Source organism: Nothoprocta perdicaria, unplaced genomic scaffold, assembly GCF_003342845.1.
Source record: "Nothoprocta perdicaria isolate Ctin4 unplaced genomic scaffold, notPer1 scaffold_4, whole genome shotgun sequence".
Lineage (NCBI taxonomy): Eukaryota > Metazoa > Chordata > Aves > Tinamiformes > Tinamidae > Nothoprocta > Nothoprocta perdicaria.
In genome coordinates, this window is record NW_020455643.1 from 9,244,702 (window position 1) to 9,267,679 (window position 22,978).

At 47.2% G+C, this 22,978-nt stretch overlaps 2 protein-coding genes across 2 annotated transcripts; one reads left to right on the forward strand and one right to left on the reverse strand.

Annotated features, from left to right (window-relative positions):
• Positions 1-237: 237 nt before the first annotated feature.
• RPL35A (ribosomal protein L35a) lies at positions 238-3,748 on the reverse strand. The gene is made up of 5 exons (XM_026045287.1): positions 3,712-3,748; positions 3,393-3,434; positions 2,304-2,456; positions 1,162-1,306; positions 238-296 (listed from the first exon to the last, which is right to left on the reverse strand). Exons 2-5 carry the CDS (start codon positions 3,401-3,403, stop codon positions 273-275), a joined length of 333 nt encoding a protein of 110 aa, XP_025901072.1. The 5' UTR covers positions 3,404-3,434; positions 3,712-3,748; the 3' UTR covers positions 238-272.
• A 1,284-nt stretch (positions 3,749-5,032) lies between these two features.
• IQCG (IQ motif containing G) lies at positions 5,033-22,441 on the forward strand. Its single transcript, XM_026045314.1, has 10 exons — positions 5,033-5,156; positions 7,182-7,329; positions 10,209-10,444; positions 11,336-11,464; positions 12,454-12,535; positions 18,739-18,900; positions 19,732-19,806; positions 21,048-21,179; positions 21,849-21,950; positions 22,164-22,441. The coding sequence occupies exons 1-10, from the start codon at positions 5,125-5,127 to the stop codon at positions 22,302-22,304; spliced, it is 1,239 nt and encodes a 412-aa protein (XP_025901099.1). The 5' UTR covers positions 5,033-5,124; the 3' UTR covers positions 22,305-22,441.
• The last annotated feature ends 537 nt before the right edge of the window (positions 22,442-22,978 follow it).

The following is a 22,978-nucleotide window of genomic DNA, read 5'->3' on the forward strand; positions in this document are numbered from 1 at the left end:
TTGTTCAACTTTGGAAATCACTCAGATTCCATGATGGAGCGTAGATACTGGGCACATTTATTTATCTTCAGAATGTAGTCTGCTCCATGGATACCTTGCCAAGAGTGGATCAAATTGCTATTTTAACATCTAGCTCAGACTTACAAACTCCATCACAGTGCTGTAGATTTTGGTACACTAACAAGAAAAAACGTTCAGAACAGCTAGAGGGAATAAAAAACCACAAGTGTACAAAAATGAAACACATTCCGCATTTTATTTCCAATAAAAATTTAGATCCTCGAAGGATACAGCATCTGTAAAAAGAGCAAAACACAAAATCACATTAGACATTTTACTGTTACTGTACTGTTTTAAACAAGTCTTGCTGTGGCATTCTACAATCATCAATCCGACTCCTACAAAAGCCATCCCACAATTTACACAGAAAATCTGCAAAGCTGAGAAGTGTAGCAACAACTTAAGTACTGCTTTCCTGGTAGACAGGCTCCCTCCACTGAGAGGAAGAGATGCTCATGGGCCTAGTTCCCTAATTTTACCATGTTGTTCCTATTGTGCTTTTGGAAGGCACGGAAGGAAGATGTAAAGGAAAATATCTTTTTCAGGTTCTTTTTGACAGTATCACTGTGAAGATACTGCATTAAAAGTCTGGGTCATGTCCAAAAAAGGAGAGTTTTGCTGAAGTCTTCTGACTAAAATAAAAACTGTGGAACAGGTCTTACTAGCACAAGACTGTATAGCCCTCAGTGAAAACACCTGGGAAAGATGGGGGGAAAAAAAAAATCCTTTGTCAGCTCCTTTGCCAATGGGCATAATGGAGGACATGAAGCACACAAAAAGTACATGGAGAAGATTTAGGGACAGGAAATCAAAACAGCTTGAGAAGGGAGCTAAGGAAGTTTAGGGACTTAAGGAGAGTTTGCAGTCAACTAGAATGAGCAGATAAAACTCTCAACAATGAGACCAAGCCCTTCAACACACGAAGCCCAGGCTAAAACCCCTCTAGCTCCAAAAAGGGCCCTTATCACAGGGTCTGTTGAATATACAGCAGTCACCCAGCAATTTCATACGTACAGCCCCCCCCCAATCACACCCTGCAGCATTAAAATGCATCCCAACAGCTATCAATAAGCATCTTGCTGCCAGGATAAATTCACTTACCACTCGAATCCTATGGCCAATGGCCTTGGCAGGAAGGTTGGAGCGGAACTTGGCACGAACCATGCCACTGTTCCCATGGGCGCGCGTTACCTTCCCCCAGATCACCCGTGTCCTGTTGGGCTTCCCCCCGGGGGTTACGGTGTTGCTGAGGAAACAAGGAAAAGAACCTTTGAGCAGCCAAGTCACAACCGTGCAAGACCAACTAGTGATGGTGCAGACAACGTAGCCTCTTTGAGRCACTTTGGTCTTTTTATTCCAGTCAGTTTTAACTGGACTGATATGCACTTTCATTTACCCTCGGAATCTGTTATGCCTGGAATTTTCACTACTCCCTCCAAATGCAGGGAGTACTGCAGCTAGTAATTTCACAGCAGCACTACTGGAGGGCTATTAATGGAACATAACCTTTAGGTTACCTTGTTAGGATAATTAAACAAGAAACCTTGTACATTTATTATAAAGAAAACCTAACATTGTATTTCTAAGGCTTCTCAGACACACTAAAGGCAAGAGTGACCTAAAGCACTTGACAGATGACAAAAAAAATTGCTGCCAAGAAAAGGTAGAGGCCACCCTGAAAACAGTTTTATTCAAGGCAACTCTGAACTCCAGTGTCTAACTCTCACATATTAAGAAGGGGATAAAGAACTACCTCCACCAACACCAGTACAGCAAAAGTGACATAGACACAGAAGAGCAGCTCAGGATTCAAACTCCTTCAGGTTACACTCCAGGCTTCATGTAACATTCTGCCATCTAAATAATTCAATGTCACACTGATTGACATCAATTCATCTAGTTCCAATTTAATTGCCTTCAGCTTTGCCAGCCTCAAAAGCAAAATTTGTTCTTATCCAACTTGGTAATACGTTACTTGTAACAGCAAAGTTATTTCATAGAATTACATGACCCAAATTAATGTCAAAAGGGTCACTTAAAGCAAAAATACCCCCAAAACCTTTAAACTGAGACCAACCAAAGAAGCTACTCTACCAAATACTCGCCAGGCAGTCTCTTGAAAAGTTAATTTTATTTTATTTCGGCCTACTCACAAGCAATAAATGCCTACTCACATCCTGGCCTTTGTAAAAAAAAAATGGCATCAGTTTGTGGATTTACCATGACAAAGAAGAGCTACTTACTTTTTAGCTTTGTATACATAGGCACATCTTTTGCCCAAGTAAAACTCTGTCTCCTGGCGGGCATAAACCCCCTCAATTTTCAGAAGGGCAGTGTGCTCCCTCTGGTTTCGGAGGCCACGTTTGTAGCCAGCAAAAATGGCCTTGCACCACAACCTAAAAGACAGTGAAAACATTGACAAATTACAAATCACTTCAGAGAATTAGATAGAAAAATAAGGTGCTGTTTCAGAACGAAACTATTTCTACACTAGCAGAAATTTAGTTAAGGAAAAAGCTTCATTTTCATGAGATTCCTACAAATCCTTAAAAGTCAGTCAATGCAGCAACGTTAAGTATCTGGACCACTTCATAACTGCTATAAACTTCTTGTACTACAGGTTTCATACTAAAACCACAGCCCTTCAACATCAGCACATGCTTTATTTTCAAATGTGCAAAGACATGGGTAAGTATTAGTGTTTTCTAATACCCTACATAAACCTGACAGCCTCCTCTGCTGCAGTGACTGCTAAAGGAGAAAACACTGCTCTCCACCGTAACTYGGCTTTGCAGCCTCAGTGGAATTAACTAGTCTGTGGGGACAGGCAGAAACACAGTCCTGTCATCACACCCACGGGGCAAATGACGTTATATATGCTATTGGACAAGCTATACCATACACTACTGTCCCAATGATTTTTTACACGATACAGACCTATACGCCCTGGACCCSTCAAGCATTTACATTGCTGATTCTGCATCTCACATAAAAACAGCCCTGGTCTCTACCAAAAGAGACAGTTGAAGAGACAGTTGGCTCCTAATGTTACGATGTCAATGCAAGCTTCCCAGTCTCATCTCCCACACGCACATAAGCCAAACGCCAAGGCATTAAGATAAAATCCGATTCAGTTTCGAGTCCTCCATCACACATATATGACCAACACAATATGCGAATATAAAGTGTGTCACAGCATCCTCCCTTAACAGGGCGCTATGAGAAACCCTGCTCTGCACCCACCCTGACCAACACCGGGGTTTGATGGCGCGGGGACGCCACCAGAGCCGTTTACCGGCGCAGGGGGACGGCGGGCCGGGGCGGGCACTCACCTCCCGCTCATGGCGACCTCCGCGCGCCGCGCTCCTGCAGGCCTAGAACGACACGCGAGCCGTGAGCGCCGGGCGGGCAGGGGCGGAGCGGCCGCCGCGGCCCGCGAGGGGCCCCCGGGACCCGCCGCCGCAGCCGGGCGCTCACTCCCCCCAGCCGCGGCTCCCCGCGCTCATCCGCGGCGCATCGGCGCCATCCCGCCCGCCGCCGCCTCCACCAGGCGCCAGCCGCGGAGCCCCCGGTGCCCCGCGCCCGCCGGCGGCCCCAGGGCGGGGGCCACCCCGGTACCGGGCCCGATACCGACCCCGCTCCCCGTCTCACCCCCGCGGCGCCCGGCCAAGATGGCGGCGAAAGAGGAAGGCGGGCTGCGGCCTGCCGGGACATGGGCCGGAAGGGCCCCCCAGCGCGGGGGCGGCCGCGGCAACGCCGGAGTGGGGAGAAGCCAAAGGGGTAATAACCCCCCAAAGGCGCCGACTCCCGAAGATGGAGCTCGCTTTCCCTTCCTCCCGCGGGCCGGGATTTGAGGGGGAAGATCACCCAGCCTTGGAGGCATCTGCTCGGGCAGCCCCACAAGGCCCCCGGCGGTCTCCATGGAGACGGGGCCGCGGAGCCGGTGAGCGGAGGCCGGATTGAGGGCCGGGACCGGGACCGGGACCGGGAGCGGGGCTGGATCGAGGGCCGGGACCGGGAGCGGGGCCGGATCGAGGGCCGGGAGCGGGGCCGGGACCGGGAGCGGAGGCCGGATCGAGGGCCGGGACCGGGAGCGGGGCCGGATCGAGGGCCGGGAGCGGGGCCGGGACCGGGAGCGGAGGCCGGATCGAGGGCCGGGACCGGGACCGGGACCGGGAGCGGGGCCGGATCGAGGGCCGGGCCAGGCCGGGACCGGGACCGGGAGCGGGACCAGGGGCATCAGGGCCCGCGGGCAGCCCTGACAGGAGCGCGATGCTCAGTGAGAGCAGCCCCCACAGCGACCCCGCGGTGTGAGAGGATGAGCTGACCCTCAAAACACCCTGTTTTCCAGCAGCACCGATGCCACACACAATAAACGCTCCCTAAATCCAATATTTTCCTGTCCCGAGGGATGAAGTCCAGCTAAGAGCAACACCAGAGCTTTTATTTCTCAGTACAACCACAGAGAGCAGAAGCTGAATATGTTTCYCTATAGACAGAATGAAGCCTGAATTGCATCTGAAAGCCAAAACTAAGATTAATTTCTCTTTTTTTTTTATTTTCAGATGAGCAACTTATTTTCTACCATTTGTAATAGCAGAATTTAGTAAGGCACAGCTGCTTTGCTTGCCTCACGGGCAGCCCCCACTGAAAGTTAAAACCCAATTTATGGCCCAGCTGCTGCCGGGGCTCAGGGGCTTCACACTGCYAATGTATTTGCCACGCGACATTCCAGCTTGGAATTTCCTCACTGGAATTCACCAGCACTGCTGCATCGTAAGGGACCGAGGGGGACGCTGCAGCAATGCTGCCTAAGCGAGCACTGCCCTTGCAGCCCTTTCAGTTCATGGGCAGCAGGAGGGGAGGAACGTGGGGTGCTCACAGGGAGGCAAACCCCACSGGAGCAGCAGGCCAGGCTTCCATACAGCTGTTTTTAAAACATCTTCTTGATATGTTTTTCTTTCCCTTTAGAGCAGCAGGCAAAGAATGGCAGCCAAAACTCTTGGGAGAAGCTATATCCTTCACATGCTTATTTTTATTTATTTTTTTTGTTAATAGACTTCAATGAAGGAGTTGAGCCGAGTGGAGCGATTGAGGTCAGTGTCTGCATCAGGATGGGCTGCACACGTCACCTTAATGCCAAAATCCAGCGAAAACAGCTCGTTATTTGTAGTGTTTTTCGATGCCGCAGACAGTGGTTTCCTTCTCGCCTCCAAGGCAACACAAGCCCAGGAAGAACTTACTGGCTTGGCACAAACCTCTGCTGAGTGCATGGATATAAGAGGAAGTATATAGGGGGAACAAACCAACAGGATTTAGAGAAACGCTCCGTTCCAGCTGTGTGTTTTCTTAAAACACATAAATATCTTGAGTTAATTCTCTCCTGGACAGAAGTTATTGATGGGGTAGAGGAAAAGCTATTGCATCCTCTGCGGTTTCCAAATAAGTCACTTTTTCCTATGGGAGCTGCAAGTGTTATTTCTTCTTTCAGAAATACTTGTAATCATTTGTCATAGGTCTCTCAAGAAATCTATATTTATTTATTTTTAATCATTTTTGTGATTTGGGCTGAAAATGTAAGAGAGTCTTCTCATGTAGGTTTGACTTCAAAATATCATAGATCTCCTTAAAAACAGGTAAAACAAATGTACACAACAACTAACTAGTGCTTGTTAACTGTAAAGAGACATGGCCTGACCTTCTCTGTGTAAAAAACACCTCAGATGGACTTGCATCTCCACTCCTACTGTTAAATTAATTATAAGTTTGAGAAGAAAAGTAAAATTTATTTCTTTGTTAAACAGATTATTAGATATCCCTTAGTTAATAATTTTATTGGATTCCTGTCTCAAGCTATAGCAAGGTAAAGCAAGATATCTCAAGATATAGCTGCCTCAAGCTATATGTTATAATTCAGATAAAGGAGGGAAAAATGAGGCTAAGGAGTAATGGTATCAGTTTCTGAGAGGTATCAGGTTCTGAGAGGTAAATATCCATATTTTCAAACACCTAATAATTGCTACAGAAAAATCACAAATTCTCCCCAACCCAGCATGTATTTGCATCTAAACTTCTTTAGTTTTCACAACCTGTAGCCGTGTCATGTCCCATTAATCACATTGACAGGCGTTGTCTCATGCTTCTCCTTGCTGTGCTTACAGATCTGACCATAACATTCTGCAGAGCTAGGACGTTTATCCAAGGGTTTCAGAGGTGGCACAAATCCAGCTGTAGCTACTGCAGCCAAATGAAGGTTTCATTTTTAATGTTGATGCTTCCACTGCAATGGCATTCAGAGTCCACTCACACTGCAGTTGTGTTAGGCACTGTATAAGAAATCTCTTTTTTAAAGTTTGCAYAGTCACTTTTAAAAGTTGATAAAAAATACAAATAATTTTTCTCTTTTTTTTTTTTTTCTGTGTGTAGACGTTTTCCAATACATTTTTTTTTTCTAAATCAGGGAAGAGAGAACGAACCAATTTCACTTGGATTAATAGTGAATTTCCACTATTCCCCACCTGTACTCTCACAACTTTGGACTTGCAAGCAAGGCAAGGGGATGGTTTGCTCAGCCCAGATACTTTTTTTTTGTCCATCTTTCAAAGCCCTAAGCTGACAGCAGTTTCCCCTGAGGTGAATGGGACCTTAATAAAGTTAAGGCTATGCAGTATAATGAGGACTGGTTAGAGAAAGAGGAACGATTGACCACCTGAGGCCCTACAAAAGAGGGTTTTATTTTTTTAAATCATCTTCATTTTGCTGTTTCATAAAGAACAAAGCCCAACAAGAAGCACTACTGCACCCTGTGCCAAATGGGGAGGCCACCTCACCCGGCTTGTGCCTTCCAACTGTGCCCCCTCCTCAGCCCATMTACCCAGACTGACTGCAGGAGGCACCAGGACCTACTTTGTTCTGGGAAAGCTAAACATTCCCCYTGTCCCTGAAAGCAGCCATCAGCAGAGCACGGCTGCTCTTATAAACAGTGTATGCAAGGCTATAAACAAAGCTAGGCAAGCATGTGGAAGCCTACAAATAAAGCTATTTCAGGTCTATGTTTAGTTTACATGACTGTTGCTAACACCAGATTGTCTTTCTCATTGGCATCTATTGTCTCCTTTTAGCAAGAACGCAGAGACTAAAGAAATGGAAAAAATCACTCATCTTGAAGCCCTGCTGTTTGCTGCTGTGCTGGAGAACTGTGTTGATCAGCTCTCAATTCTTGGATATATGATGGGAGTCCCAGCTGAGGGCAGAGCAGATACCAGCCATGTACGTGCCTCTATCCTCACTATTTTAAAAAAAATCATTTTTCTATTTTAGCTTTATGTCTTAACTTCTATCAGCACTTTTAAAAATATACTCAGATATTTTCTCTGCAAACTGCTCCATGACCTTTTGGTGGAGAACTGCAATAAAAACCCATGCATGACCTATTTTGACATTTACCGTGCAGCACTGCTGAGAAGTCTGTATCAAAACGTGTCTAAAGGAACTTAGTGTCCCCAGACTAGGCTCCTGATCTTAGAATTTTAAAATCTGGGTAGTTAGACATGCAAAGGGTTAGGGAGAGGGAAAAAATGCATATAGGCTCTTGCATAAATATGCAGCTATGTCAAAAGCACAAAAGAACAGGATCTTTACAAGTATTCAAGACTGAGCTCCTCTAGTCTAGACTAGTCTCCCGTAGTCTAGACTTGCCTGTGCCAACAGTGAAGTTAGAAAAATTCCACTTCAAAATGCATTACTGTCTACTGATCTCAGCTGCCACTACTAAGTAGTTGGTTTCTAGTAGTCATCACAGCTAAGCAGTTTGGGCAGAGGTATAGAGGACAGCAAAGAAGCCCTGGAGAAATTTCTAGTAATTGATGGAATACATGATGGGTGTAGGAAATAGGATGGGGCCAGGGTTCTAAGCCCTGTCCTCGTGTATGAATTCCTAATTGAGGTAGCAGTCTTTTTTAGGTTATGTGTGCTTTAAAGGTACCTTTATAAGAGGAACTGAAAATAGAAAAAAAATGGCATCAAGTGGGAATGAGTGACTGGAATCTAGGTTTTCACATCTAATGCTGTTCACTGTGTCCAACATAAGAATATGAGAGCAGCAGTAAAATATTATTCAGTCTTGCACCTGCTTCCTTTCCKTGTATCTTTTCAACAAATCCATCACAAAGCTGCAGAGGCTGATGCTGCAGGGGATTCAGGCCTATGCTTAAGCTGTGCAATAGAGGGCACTCCTTCCCTTAAAAGATTACTGTGGCTGGACTCACCTGTTTCCATAGGGTGCTTTTCCCTCACAGACCTGGGTGGGAAAACTCAGATGTGTCAGCAGGAAGCCTACACAGAAAGAACACACACCGAGGATGGTAGGAGCTGCTCTACTCCAGATACACAAATGATGCACAAAAACGCTTATTTTTTTTTTCCTTTGGGCACAGATACTCTTGTTTTCAAGTCATTTCTTTAAATACGCTTTTCTCATAGACTATAAGCCACAGTTGTGCCCTTAATGTGGATAAAAAAAATCAAGAGAGAAAGAAATTAGAGACCAAAATGTGGTTCAGGAAAGGTATGTACTAATTCTAGTGCTCTGCAATTTGCCATTCCACCCTCATCCTCTGTTTACATTTGCCTGTTATCAATGTATTTACAAAAGCAACTTGCATGCCTATACAGCTCTGTCAGTCAGAGATGACATTTCCATAGATTGGCATTTCACGTACTGACATTTTAAATTTCAGTTAATGACATTTTTGAGAGAGTTAGTCACAGTGCTGGCCAGTGCCTCATTAACTTTCTAAATCTGGCACTCTTGCACATTGCTTCATCCTCCAGAAGACAGCTTCCATCTGCTGAATTTGGGGCAAAAGACTAGCAAAAGATAAGCAACTAGGAGAGTGCTGAAAGGCACCATGAGCACTTTGCATACTCCCTGCCACTTGGTAGTTATTTCATCATTATTCATGTTTAAGACCCTGCTTTTTACAGTCAGCCAAGTTTATGGTCTGTCTTAAACTTGCTCAGAGGTTATAAGACATCTATCGGAGCATTCAAGCAGTTCATTTGCTAAAATTAGTTCTTTCTAAGCATAGCCATTAACARGACACTGGTTTAATCCCTTTTTTATATATATAATTAACTACAGAGTTTTCATTGGTCTGTACATACTTTGCAAGGGATTCATTTAACGTAAATTTAACCATCCAGGAATTAAGCGCAGCGTCATCTAGACTCCCTCCATAGCCAGTGGTGAGTCAGGCGCTTCCAGAGGCTGATTCATCCCATTCCAAAGTATCCATCTAAGATAGCCAGGCAGCAGCAGCCCCTCAGAGCACCCTGCTGCAAGAAAAATTACTTTTTTTTGTCTATTTTATTTTATTTTATTTTATTTTATTTTATTTTATTTTATTTTATTTTATTTTATTTTATTTTATTTTATTTTATTTTATTTTATTTTATTTTCCCCCCTGGAAAACATTTCAGCTTAGCAAGTTCGCTGATTCATTCCACCAAGCAGCCAGGGTGGGAGCGAGCAGCTGTGAACCAGGATGGGGCTGCTAGTGACTGTGTTAATTGGCCTCCCAGCGTAACCACCAGCCGAGCTGACGCACCACGGACAAGATGCCCGTGTGGGGGCAAGGTGACTTTCTCCTTTAATGCCTCAGAAGTATATGTCCTTACTCATACTCACAGCACTCAGAGCAGAGACATTCCTAAAAGCAAGGAATTGATTTAAGGAATGCTTTTGCTTTTCCAGGGCTTTTTTTTTTTTTTTTTTTCTTTTTTGGGCAGGGGGCAGGCTCCAGGTTGAGGTCTTTATGAGCATGTTTAGACAGATGAGCCAGGAAGGCACAGTGTGACAGAGCATCTCTTGAGGCAGGTGAACTGACCCTTTGAGGCCTTTTCTAGCCCTATCTTTTCAAGACTTTTGATCCCATTAACTTCAATAAGCTTACACTGTATGTTTAAAACAAGATAATTTGTTTCTGCTTTTCCACTCATTATAGAAAGTAATAGACTATATCAATTGATTTCAGTAGAGTTTCATTCAAGTTTATTGTTAATTTAGGCTTTTCTTCCTCTCACATAATGCTGCAGAGGGCTTATTTCTACTGCCCAGTGTGCAAGCAAGTCTTTCTATTCCCTTTCAGGCTGATGGACAGGAAATGAAGGAAATCACAGTGACCCAGAAGGCGATGGACACTGAAGAGCAAGAGCTCGTGTCACCAAGGCAAGGGAGTGGGGAACCAGTCACTACCAAGTCTCCTAACAGCACTGAACTCAAGCAGCAGCTGCAGAAAAGTGGGGATCTAGACAGTTCCTATCATCTTTTCATGAAACACAGAGTCATGTCTGCAGATAACCTCAGAAAAATTCAGGCTGACAGGTGAGTGAAGCACAAACAGGATGGGTTCAGTGGAAGATGCTCGGAGCTGTGAAGCAGCATCTGAGCACTGTGTTTGGAACCCAGTTTTTCTATASGGCTCACATAGCAGCTAAAGCCATTCTCCTTTACAGAACAGGATAAGGTATATAAAGGCCTAGGAGTTTCTTTAATAAATGTTATGTCTGCAGCTAATCCAGTGCCTTGATTTATAGAAATACCAGGAGYCTCTGATTTAAACTACAGCTCTGGGAGCTGAGCATACAGCAGATGTTTCTCTGAATATTGGCTTCTGTCTTTTAATGTTATTTCAACATGGGACTTAAAGAAAATCTCCACAGAAATGAGGAAAATGCAGCTAAAACACAAACAACACATGTACCAAGAAATTCAACAAGCTGAGTAAGCCTATGTACTTGTAAAGACTAGGTCAGGACTGAATTGGGATATTTTGGCCCTCCCTCCATACACACACTCCTCTGCATCRCAGTGTCTTATCTGCTTCCCCTTCCCTCACGTTCCCAGATCCACGTAGCTCTCATTACTGCAGACCAGCAGCTCCTGATGCAGCAGCTCAGCCTGSCACAGCATGGACACACTTGTGCCCCTTCACCTTTTCCTCAACCAAGGCTCAGGGCAGCTACTCTCAGGGCAGTTGTCCTTTAAATTTTAAACTTTGACCAACTCCCAGGATGGGGTTACTCCTCAGAAGCACAAGTGTCAGGCAGCGTGGGCAAGGCACTCTTGGGCTTCATAGGATCTAAGAAGAGAAATGGCATCTTGCATTTCTTTAGCTTTTTAGCTGTGAACAAYAATGGATAACAATGCTAGTCACTGCAATATCAGAATATGCTTCTAAATTACAGTTGTGTTTCCTTTATTTCTTCCTGGCAGGCAGTATGTGAGTGATGTCATTACAAGCACTATGATAATGATGCAGGAATTGGGATCATTTAGTAGCTTACCAGAAGCAATTGAGAGAGAGAAAGAAAAGAGGAGAAAGCTGCATGACATCCTCATCAGGTTAGAGTTGTGTTCAGTACTTTCCTCCTTAACTGCTCAGAGCCAAACCCTATTATTCCTCAGAACACACTGAATTATTCTAACTGCTTTGCAAATCGCTATTTCTTTCCCCTTCAGGGAAAAGGAACTGATGGTTCTGATATTSAGCTGAGAGGAATTGCCCGGGCTTTCACCACAGTAGACACCCATGTCTGCATTAGTGCAAATGCCAGCCCCATATCAAATAAAATATAATGTGATGTAGGAGTTCCTGGATCTTTAACTCCTGTCCCCAGTGAAAGCCAAAGCAGCAGAGAATTTGTCCAAACCAAGGCCAGCTATATAAATATATATATATATATATAAAGATTATGTGATGCCCAAGATGACTTGCTCTAGCCCATATGTTGCCCTGCTCCCTTTTCCCTGGCAGGGAGGGGTGTTACACATGGTGACAGAGGCAGTTGTTTTATTTCAGACTAATCCACCTGCCACTGAACCATAAGTCCTCTTTTTGTCTCCAATCTTACAGGATGCAGATTTCCTGCAACTTGTACTACAAACCAAGGACTCCTTAACCCCAAATTCTGTGCCTTTTTTTTTTTTTTTTGGCTTTTTTTTTTTTGGGGATATCACATTCAGATGAAGTTATCCAGTNTCCAGTCTTCCTCTTTGTGTTCTCTATTTTTTTTAAACTATAAATGAAGTTCAGTGTTACACATCAAAATCAATTTATCCTTTTTTTTTTTTTTTTTTTTTTTGGCATGGGCAGTCCTGGTTCAATCCCTGCCATGTTAGAAGAAATAGCAGCCATGGGAAGTGGCTTGTCCTCTGTGGTAAGAAGCAGGCCAAACTTGTGTGTGCACTGCTTTAGTTCAGCTGTAAGAAACTCTCAGAGTAAGCGGGGTAGCATTCGGCTAGGTGCAGCATGGAGACCAGAATCCCCTAAGCAATAAGCTTTTGTCATTCTTGCTCTGTTCATATTGATTGTATTTTCCCATTTCCTTCAGGGAAGAGGAAGGAAAGAAGGAGATAAAGTCAYTCCAGCAACAGCTGCAAGAGGTCAAGAAAGAAACAGAAATGGAACTTCAGGTGAGATTACATAACATGGGGCAGCACACCAGAGGGGAAGCGTGTTCACAAGCGTCCCTCTGCTGCCTACAACTAGCACCCACATGGGAGGACATGTGGCATATACAACAGTCCGTCAGTTAGGAAACCAGAAGCAAAACCACCACAATAAATACTTGTATTCTGAATATGCTTGTTAATGACTTTAAGAGCACTGGTTTACACTTGGGAGCTCCAAGTGTGAGCTCAGAGCTCTCTCATTTGCGATCAGAATACTCTGCTGGGAGTGGCAGAGCACTGGCATGAGGGTTGCTATGTCTGCAATCAGAGAGGAAGAGCTTAGCTGTAGGTAGCAGTRCCTAAGAAACTGTGATGCCTATGGATGTAGATACAAAACCTGGCACAGAAAAAGAAGTATGAAGATGAGAGAGTGAGAAAGAAATAAAATGACAGAGCTGGAATAGGGTCAGGCCATATTTTTCTGTCTGGAAATTTTGTCCAGATAAAATTCCATGATTTTCATATATTTTTACAGGCTTCTAGATACTGAAAAATCCCAGACATGGGAGTTCTACACAAGAACAGATCRATGTTACTGCATATATGTTGTAAACTTGATCTTTCTGGAAAGCTTCAGCCCTTCTGTCTGCGCTGTGGAAGTGATCTATGTATGCATAGTAAATCTGGGTCATGCTGGGCAGGTCAGACATGCTGCACAAAAGCAGATCAATTGAATGGCAAGTCCCTAGTCCATTTGCTGCTTACCAGACAGCTCAGACTCCTGCATGTGCTTTATCATGTGCTCCAGCACCCCAGCTCTGTATGGAAACAGAACACAGAACTTGGCCCTGCTGGGACAGGGAGGAGTATGATAAAAATCATGCAAAAAAGGGCAGGTCCAGAGCTATCCAAGACTTGAAAGAAGCAACAGAAATATGACACTTGTTTCAGTAGTAATTAAGGAGAGAGCAAGGGCATCTGCAGAAAGAACTGATATCACTGAATTTTGTCTTTGGGCAAAAGAGCAGACGGAGTTGGCTACAAAGAGGAATTTTAAGCCAGTGATACGCCGGTGAAATACAGTTTATAGAAGATGAAGGTTTTGTGTTGGCAGCCAGGATGCAAGTGTAGTGGAAAGTTTAAATAACAGGATGGTTGCAAGAAGGGAAAAAGATCTGTTGGCACTGGAAACATATGCAGATATCTAAAACTGAATAAACACCAGAACTGTGGAGGAGACACTAGAACAGCAGAGAAGAAAACAGGAATGTACAGAATGTAAGAATAGGTTTAGGTCAGTCACCTTCCACTAGTGGAGCTGTGGAAATGCATAAAGTACAGCAGGAATTGTAGCAGGATGGAAAGACAGACAGACATTGAAGGCAACATCAAGTTAGCAAGTTAGGAGACAAACTGAGAAAGAGCAATTGTGAGAACTGAAAGAAAAATGAAAGCTGAAGTATCTTGATTAGAGATTTGAACATTTTGAGCTTGGCAAAACATCTAAAAGATGTAGAGGTCTAAGCCAGGACTGAAAAGGAGAACTGTATATGAACTTGAATTTCTACTTACCTACTGCCAATGGTAGTGGGATGGGATCCTCCCTAGAGGCCTTATAGGACAAAGAAGTTCCTTGACCTCTGTGTGGCAGTTAAATGCAACGAGCTGAGCAGTTGGTCGGATGCAAGGCTGCGCTTTGTCCCTCTGCTCGTGCCCCTTGTCCCTTCTCAGCCAGATGCCAGCGGCTCCTGGGAGGCTGCCKGTGCACAGCCCAGCCCCAAGGGGCAGCCCCAGCCTCCCGCTCCCCAGGCCAAGCAACAGAAGAGGCTGCTCTCCTTTTGTGCAGCCTTCCCAAGATGATCCCTGCATCCACACATGCAGCCACAGGTATCTGGTTCTGTTTTCATGCCTTTCCAGGGGCTGCAGTGCTGGAGGCTGTAAACACCCAGCTACCTGGTCACACTACAGTCACAGGAAGATACATGAGCCCCAAACTGAGGGTTCTTTCCTCTCTTCTTTTAGCACCTTCTGCTCATTTGATTCCTGCTTTTTGTCTCATCAAGTGAGATCTGTATTCCTTTTTTTGTTTGTTTGTTTGTTTCCAAGTGCAAAGGCCTTCCCTGGGCTTTCTTCTAGTTTCAGCTTTGATAACAAATCAAAGACAGGRCTACTTTCAAGTATTGCTTTCCTCCTGTGCCAAAAAATAATGGTGTCTCACTGTGTCTTCCAAGGGGGAATAATTTCTATTCATTTCATATGGGATTGTCCCAGAGGCAGTTTTACTTGCATGATTTGGCACCTCACCAGCTAATTAAAAACCAAACCAAAGCTTGCTCATTTTGGAGAACCTTGAGCAACAATTATGTACAGACCTTCAGACAAAAACCTACATGGTTGGCTCCAGTCTAGTGGATGAGGAAACAAAAGCAAGTCAATCTCATCAGAGAACCAGAAAAACACGGTCATTGTTTCACCCATGTTGCTTCTAGGTTGGTACATTCAGCCTTGCAAGCTAATAATGTAATGCTAATTACTGCTGTATTCACCAGCTCAGCTCATTTTTCTCATCTTTCTAATGAAACTCAAATGCCAAGTGTTCGTATTTATTTTGTTTTGCTTCCTTTTGGAGAACACTGATCTCTCTGAAGGGGCTGAAATTAACAGTTCAGGTTTGTTCTTTCCACCCATGCAGCTGGGAGCAGCGGCTGAGAGCTCTAATTTGGCTGCATAGCTTCTTTCTGCAGCTCCTTTTCTAGCTTGTACGAGAGTTTTCTTAGGTTTCCTGAGCAAGCGATGACAGCCTGCACAGATTYTGAAATACGTTCCTATCATTCCGGATTATATAGATAAACGTAAAATACCTCTTAGATTAAACCAGAAGCTTTACAGCTCCTGTAGGTTTAGTGGTACCAAATATGGGCATGCATGCAAGTTATGGTCTCCCTCCACAGGCAGCAGCATTGCAGGCTACATGCAGAAGACCTGTATTACACCAAAAGAGCCTACCAAGGTCCAGCGAAAATGGGTGAAACTGGAACCTTTGCCTAATATGAGCTCTTGCCACCCGCCCCGCTCCCCGGGGCACCCTGCGGTGCCGGTGTTTGGTGTCAGCCCCACAGGGGCACGAGGGGGTGCAGYGGGGTGGCGCGGGGCCCTTTGCAGCGCCGGTCGCGTTCGCCCCCCACAGGTGTCTGGCACCCACAGCACCCAGTGTGGGCCGGCCCGGGGCTCAATACAGGGGAGCAGCCCCCCGAAGCATCTGTCTGTCGTAGGGTAACTGTGACTGTAGCCTTTTAGCCCATCTCACAGAGCGACCTTTGCTTCAATTTAATGTCTCAATGGGGGTATTTATTTTTCAGAACAAGACATAATCCAGAACTTCYCAGCACTTGCAAGCTCCTCTGGCTTTGTCATAAAAGTTTCTAATTCCTTAAAGCAATAGTTATGCACTCATTATTGTAGCCAAGCACAACCACAGCGCTTTGGTGACAGCCCAGTGTGCTGAGGGGGACACTTGGCACGAGTCAGGGTGCCCAGGGTCCCTCTGTCCCCCTGGCAGCCTTATACAGCATGGAAACCCTTTAGCAGAAACCCAGAGCCAATGCAGGGGACCCAGCCTGGCATAATTTTGATTTTTGCCAAAGCCCAGGGCTCTGCCCCCTGCAAGGGCTGCCCCAATGCAGGGCTCTGGGGGTGCTGGTGGCTGTGGAGGACACACAGAAATTCCTCATCCTGCTGACTCCCGCTTACTCGTTTTSTAACCAGCTGTATTTTAAACAGCCRTAACTATTGTTTGTTATGGAAGGGCTGAGAGATTGAGGCTGCCCTTGTAAGAGTTAAACAGCAGTAACTTAAAATACCCAGGCGGGCACGTCCGCTGCAGGCGTGTGCAGTTGCTTTGGCAGCCGAACGGCAGCTGSGCAGCTGCATCCTGTGGCACCCAACAGCAGCAGGAAAATCCCCGAGCAGAGAGACGCGAGGGCCGAGCCAGCTCACCTGYTCCCGGGGACCCTCCTGGCTCCCCACGTCGGCTTCTGCCAGTCCTGGGACCACCTGGGACACACAACGTGCAGCTTCTCAGCTTTGGTTTGGCACATTCAAAGCYGAAATCATCCCGAGGAAGCAGTCCAAAGGTTTACTTGCAATCCTGGTTGGTCCTTCTGCTATGACAAGCCACAATAAATAAACATTGCCTGCTTTTCCTACCCCCAGAGCTCAGGGACCAGCCTGCTCCACACACAGTGCCCCCAGGCCTTGGGCAGCTCTGTTTATTGCCAGCCCAGGATCACAGGTGCCCGAGTTGTGCAGCGGCCTCAGCTGGGCTGCGGGAGCTGCTCCCACCCCTGCCTGCAGCTGCCTTGCCCTCTCCAAGTGAAACAGCTTTCCCAAATCCACCAGTGGGGCTTTGCGCTTTGCATCCCTTCCGAACTGCACTTTGCTTTTCCCTCTACTTTATCAAAATGTGAAATGAGAAAGAAAACAACCTGGTGACGTTTTCATGCCCCGTCCCCCCCGCTCTCATACGCGAGGAGGTGGTAGATGGGCTTGAGCACTTATTTTTTGACCTGTTCTCCCATCCTTGTGGGCAGCAGTAGCGGGTGACAGCCTTGGCTTTGTCGAGCTTCAGCACCACAGAAATACCMTGTTTTTCATGGGCATCTCCCTGGTTTTTGCCAGCTTGTTTTAGAGGAGACTCCATCCCCAGGCAGGATCTGATCCCTTCTGATCTGATCCCTTCCCTTCACCCCACCTACATCTCACACCACGGGAAAAAATAGGCCATTACCAGAGAAATGGGGCATAAACAAGTCGTGTCCACAGCTTGTCTGCAGTCATAGGATGTTAGGGTTGTAAAATAATATCTGATCCTGGAAACCTTAGAAAAAAGGCGGCCACCTGACTTTTTAACCCACAAAACAACCTGAGCCAAGGGCCGTGGTTGTCCTGAGTCCTGTAAGTAGCTTTTGCTCTTCCTAACTATGTCCGACAAGGGGTGCAGGGGGAAGGATTTTCCCTTCAACCGCTCCAAACTCCTCTTAAAAGGAATCTTCTCCAAATGAGTCACGCTGCACTGGCTTTTAAACACAGCCCTGTGGAGCTGGCTTTCTCCTGTGGCTTTTTTCCATGTTTACACAGCTAAGGAATGCAAGGGTGGCTTCAAGAGACGGGATACGTGGGTTTCACAACACTTAAAGCGCCAGCCCTTTGGTGTTTCATCCTCAGCTCCTGAGCAGCGAGCTCGTCATCCATGGCCCGACAGGAAAGCAGAGGGGCGGCGGGGACGGAGCGCGGTGCCCTGCGTGGGCATGGGGCTTGTGTGACTGCACAGGAGAGCTCGAGGACCTTGCAGCTCAATGCAAAGTCTGTATTGTTCGTTTTAGAGGCAGTTCCTCACAGGTCCAGTCCTACATCAATGGACTTTTCTCTGTTATTCGAAGTTATTAAAAGGGAGTAAACAAAACAACCCAAAAAAGAGCAAATGCATTTTGCTTCCTGCAAAAGAGTGTGACAGAGAGGCACTCAGCACTGTGGGGTTGCTCCCGGGATGGGAATGTCCAAGGAGACCTCAGCTCCATTGCAAACAAAGTGCAGGAGAGGCTCAGAGCCACCTTCTCCTTTGGTTCCCCTTGCTGGTGCTGGGCATAGGTCTTTGTAACGAAATGGGCTCTATCTATCTGATTAGACTGCAATTAAGAACAGTTCACACATACGAGCAAGCTGAGACTAGCATTTCACCTGCTCCTAAGTCTGTGCTTATGCAGTTGGTGCATAACTAGGAAAAAACAAATCCAAAGAATGGAGCGTATTTCGGGAAATCAAACAGTCAGGCACAGCCAGGACTGAGGAATCACCTTCCTGTTACAGACACCTGTGACAAGCCTGAGCCCAAAGAGACAGCCCGGTGCAAAGCCCAGCGTTAGGCGACTGAAACTGTGGGACTGCTCCCATGGGGTCATTTATTTAGTTATTTCATATGAAGCACAACTTTAAATCTGTGCCAGGGCCAGAGGTGAGAGGTTTCGTGTGTCACTCTGTTCATCATTCCTTCTTTTTCAGAGGCCATCGCTCCTCGCTGATGGGTTTATTGCTCCCTCAGGGAAAATGGGAAGTCTGCACCCTTTGGCTCTTCCGGATGGGTTTATGAGGGAGCAGAGAGGACAAGGGATGGTGTCTGGGCTCAGGCTCCAGAGCTGCTTTTGTGCTTCTTCTGTCCCCTCCATTAGGAACGAGATAACGTAATTGCCTTCCTCAGTGACCAGCTCCAAGAAATGAAGGCCAAAACAGACATGGAGAGCAGCTAYGTGAGGAAAAACACAGAGCTGCAGGTGCAGCAAACCCGCAAGAAGTGCAGCAATGCAGAGAGGGACCTGGACAAGGAGACTGCGGTAAGCAGGCCCCAGACAGGGAAAATGAGCCCCAGCAGCCTGCTTTTTGTGTTGTTCTTTTAAAGGGTGATTTAAGGTAATCCAGATTTTTTWTATATATATATATAAAGGTTCTCTTCCTATTCTGTTTAGTTTGTTTGTTTTCGTGATGAAAATTCATGCTCCACTTCCATTTTAAAACCTCACAGGGGGAAGTGCCATGGCAGGAAGCAGGATGGTGGGGCCACTTCCCATCCCTCGCATGTGTGTGAATTATGAGCATTTCATGTACGTTTAGTTACCTGCTGAGATAAGCAGGCCGAGTCTTCCCTGTGTCCCCAGATGCCCTTTCTGTTGTCCGTCACAGTCACCAGTGATGGTGACTGCTCTGAACTGCATCAGGAAGCTCTTCCAGGTTAGAAATAACAACCCTGCTTCCCTGCAGGGCTCTGCAGACAGCCTGGCCTGTGCACATGGCAGCGCTGCAGGAGACAGCGACTGCTTAAACTTGCACTTGTCAAAAGAAACATTCGGGGCACCGTGTCCAAGGGCTGAACTTGCCAGACTATTYGTGTAGCAGCATAAGCAGTTCCCAGAACTGCCCCGCACACGATGCCAGCAGAGCTCCTTGTGTAGCCACAAAGTGAACAGGACTAGAAAACTTCCCTGTTTTTGCACAAGTCCTTTTTGGACTAATGAAGTTCTGATCTCCTTGGCCCGTTTTCCAGGATGGGCCGGGGGCAGGGAGCCCTTTTGTCACCAGGGAAGACTCCTGGACCGCAGTAATGGTGTCTCTAACTCCGGGTCYGACTAACCCTGGGTCTAACGGTGTCTCTCTGTGCTCTGTCCCAGAAGCTGAGGAGCAGAACTGACGAGGAGATCCGAGTGCACGAGGAGATGGAGAATTTCCTCAGGCAACAGCAGATGGTACGTGCGGCTGTTTCCTCCTCCTGCTTGGAAGAGCCTCCAATACAAATCACAGCATCAATTAGGGTCTAAAGAAAACCAGCTAATGCTCCATCAAAGCTACTAGGTTCATGATTGCAGCTATTAGAATTACTACTTGCCCTCAGCTCTTAACTGACACTCAATTTTGGGATCTGTTTCCATGAGTATGTTTCCTATAAATTATAAATCATATAGCGATTAGTTTTGTTTAGTCAGGTGTTTTGGATTTTCCCTCCCCCACATGGAGGTATTCAGATAACTGGGATTTTGGTTAGTGCTTCCTCTGCAGTCGCTGGGACTGTCAGGGAGCCAGGGGTTGCTGCACAAAGTCAAGGCAACAGCTTCACAGACCCAAGCGCTGAAAACAGGGGGCACTGAGAAGGAAGTGACAGAAACTGCCCACCCAACACTGCCTTATTTTAAGCTGGGAAGGAAACAGGGCTGCTCACTTGCCAAGTCACAGTTATTCCCTCAGACWTCAGCTGCAAACAACCAAGCACGACTTTGTGCTCTTGATCCAAAGGYTCAGGCTATTTTCCTGTCATTGAAGAGCAGCATCCGTAACAGCAAATTCTGTAATTCTGGTAAGCAGCTCACAAAACATACRGCTGAAAGCAAGCTTGTGCTGCTAAAGAATGTCTAGTATTCTATGGAGAAGTGATGCACAAATGGGAGGAAATCCTCCGCGTGGCCGTTGTGGAAACGCTTGCTCTCCTGTTCGCAGCTGAGCCAAAGCCAACATCATAGTCCCTCGTACCTTATCCTCAGTGGGCTGAATTTAATTCATAGAGTTGCCAGGGAGTCATACAAAGTTTCCTTGCTGTCCAGATCTCTTTCTAAACTCTCTCCCAGGATGCACACACCGACACACACACACAGAATGGCTTCTAGTTGTTGGTTTRTTGCTCTAGTTGTTGTTTATTGACTGTGCACAAACCCAGCCCCTAGTATTTCACCATTCTTCGTGCAACTCTGAAAGCCCAACCCCATCTCCATCCCACGTMAGTGCTTTGGCTCCCAAGGTGACCCCAGCGAGGGTCTCTAACCCCTCTAACCCATCACTAACTCATCCCTGGTCCTAGGGCTTTGATCAAGGCTTAGGAGGACACATTAAGTGTGCGTCCTGCTCACCACCATCCTGAAACCAGGCCAGCTGTCACTAGGGCACCCATCCCGGGTGCCTTCCCTGCTCCATGCTGAGCTCCTCTGTCTCTGAGCAGAAGGTGGAGGAGAAGCTGGAATACTGGATGGACAAGTATGAAAAGGACACAGAAGCTAAAGAGCAAGAACTGAACGCCCTGAAAGAATCGAAGGCGAGCAACTTGGAAACGCTGCAGAGACTGGCTAGCGAGGTAGGACCCTGGTGGCAGCTCAGTGCTCCTGCAAAACTGCACCCGCTTCTATTCCTACCCTCCTTCTCTTCATTCAGGTAACATCCAGGACCATGGGGGAAAAAGATATTTCAATAACCTAGTAGTGTAGGAGCAAATAACAAAGACTGGTCCTGAGGTAGTGATCATTGACTAGGAATCTCCCACTTGGTACCTGTAGTATCACGGAAGGATGGTGGCGTTTCCCGAGGACTCCAGCTCTGCAGGGCTGTGACCGGTGGTTAATGGGCATTGAAACTCTGGCACTGTGCCGGAGATGCTGGGAGGGAGTTGGAATTTCCCTGCTTGGGGGCTCATCTTCGACCCCCCGCAAAGTCACCTTSGTGTCCCAAGTGTTTGCTGCATTGGCCTGGGGTGTCAGGACGCGGACAACCAGCAACATTGGCCAGCTGGGCTCAGGGAGGACCAAAGGGCAGGAGCTGGGGGGCAGGCCTGAGGTTTGTGCTTGAGCCTTCGGCTGCCGCTGAGCGCTGGGGCCCGCGGTGGGGACCTGGGCAGGGGTCCTGGCCGGGCCTGGCGGGCGGGTGGCAGGGATGGGAGCAGAGGCAGCCAGGGGGAGGCTCTGGGCACCAGGGCGCCCGCGTGTCCCACCCTGCCGGGTGCCCGCTGAGCCCCTGYGCTGCCCTCCAGTGCCAGATGTTCGAGGAGGTCATCATCAGCGACCGCGTGGAGAAGGAGGCTGCCAGGAGGCAGCAGGAGCAGGACGCGCTGGAGCTGAAGAGCATCCTGAAGGTAACGGGAGCCGGGCGGGGGCGGCGGTGCCCCAGCAGCAGCCGGGGGTGTCACCTTCACCACGGGCTCTACTGAGTTAGAAAACACCCCCAAAGTGGCTGGTGTTGGTGGCGCCAGCAAGGGATGGGTAAAGCCTGTCCCCTCCTGCTGCTGCAAGGCCAGCGGCCACGTGAGGGAGACCCGAGCGAGACCTTCCTTTGTCTCTCCTCGCAGCTGCAGGCCTGGTGGAGGGGCACGATGGTCCGCAGAAACCTGGGCTGCTACAAGGACCTCAAGGAGACTCTCGAGAAGCAGCTGCCAGAGAAAGGCAAAGGGAAAAAGGACAAATACAAAATAAAGAAGAAGAAGCGATGAACAATGAAAGCTGGCACCGGGGCTGCTCCAAGGCTGTGGCCCGTGTGTCCTACGGGTCAAAATAAAGCACAAAGCAGAGCTTGGGCTCTTCGAGGAACTCCGATTGTGAGGATGCTGTTAAGGGGAAGCTTCAGCAAACTCAAAGAGGGCGACGCCGTTTTGTGCTGCAGCAACACTGCTTTCCTTGCAGGGAAGGGAACTGCAGGGAGGCAGAGGGAAGCAAAGAGGGGTCAGGAGCCTGTTACCCCAGGAACAACGTKGGGAAGCCTAGATCAGCCTGTGCAGGATGCTGATCCTACCACGGGAAACACATTCACTTGTTCCCAATGTCCCTGAATTGCAGGAACAAGGGGGTTTACTCCTGGCTGCCGCTCGCAGCACCCGCGTCGTCACACGCCGTGTTGCAGCAGGCGCCTCCGCAACCGCTGGCGACAACGTCCTCATTTAACACTTCCTTTTCTTGACGTGTTTCATTTATGATTAATACGGGCCATACGTGGTGGGTGGCAGCAGGTGACCTGCTGTGGAGGGAGTRAAGTTGGATCCTCAGCTCTTCAGACAGCTCTTTAGGGGAGGAACAGCAAATCTCCACTTCTTGTATCATAAATTCTAGGCACGTAAGAGTGATAAACCAAAAAGCTGTAATCTGAAGCACGTCAAGAAAAGAGGAACAA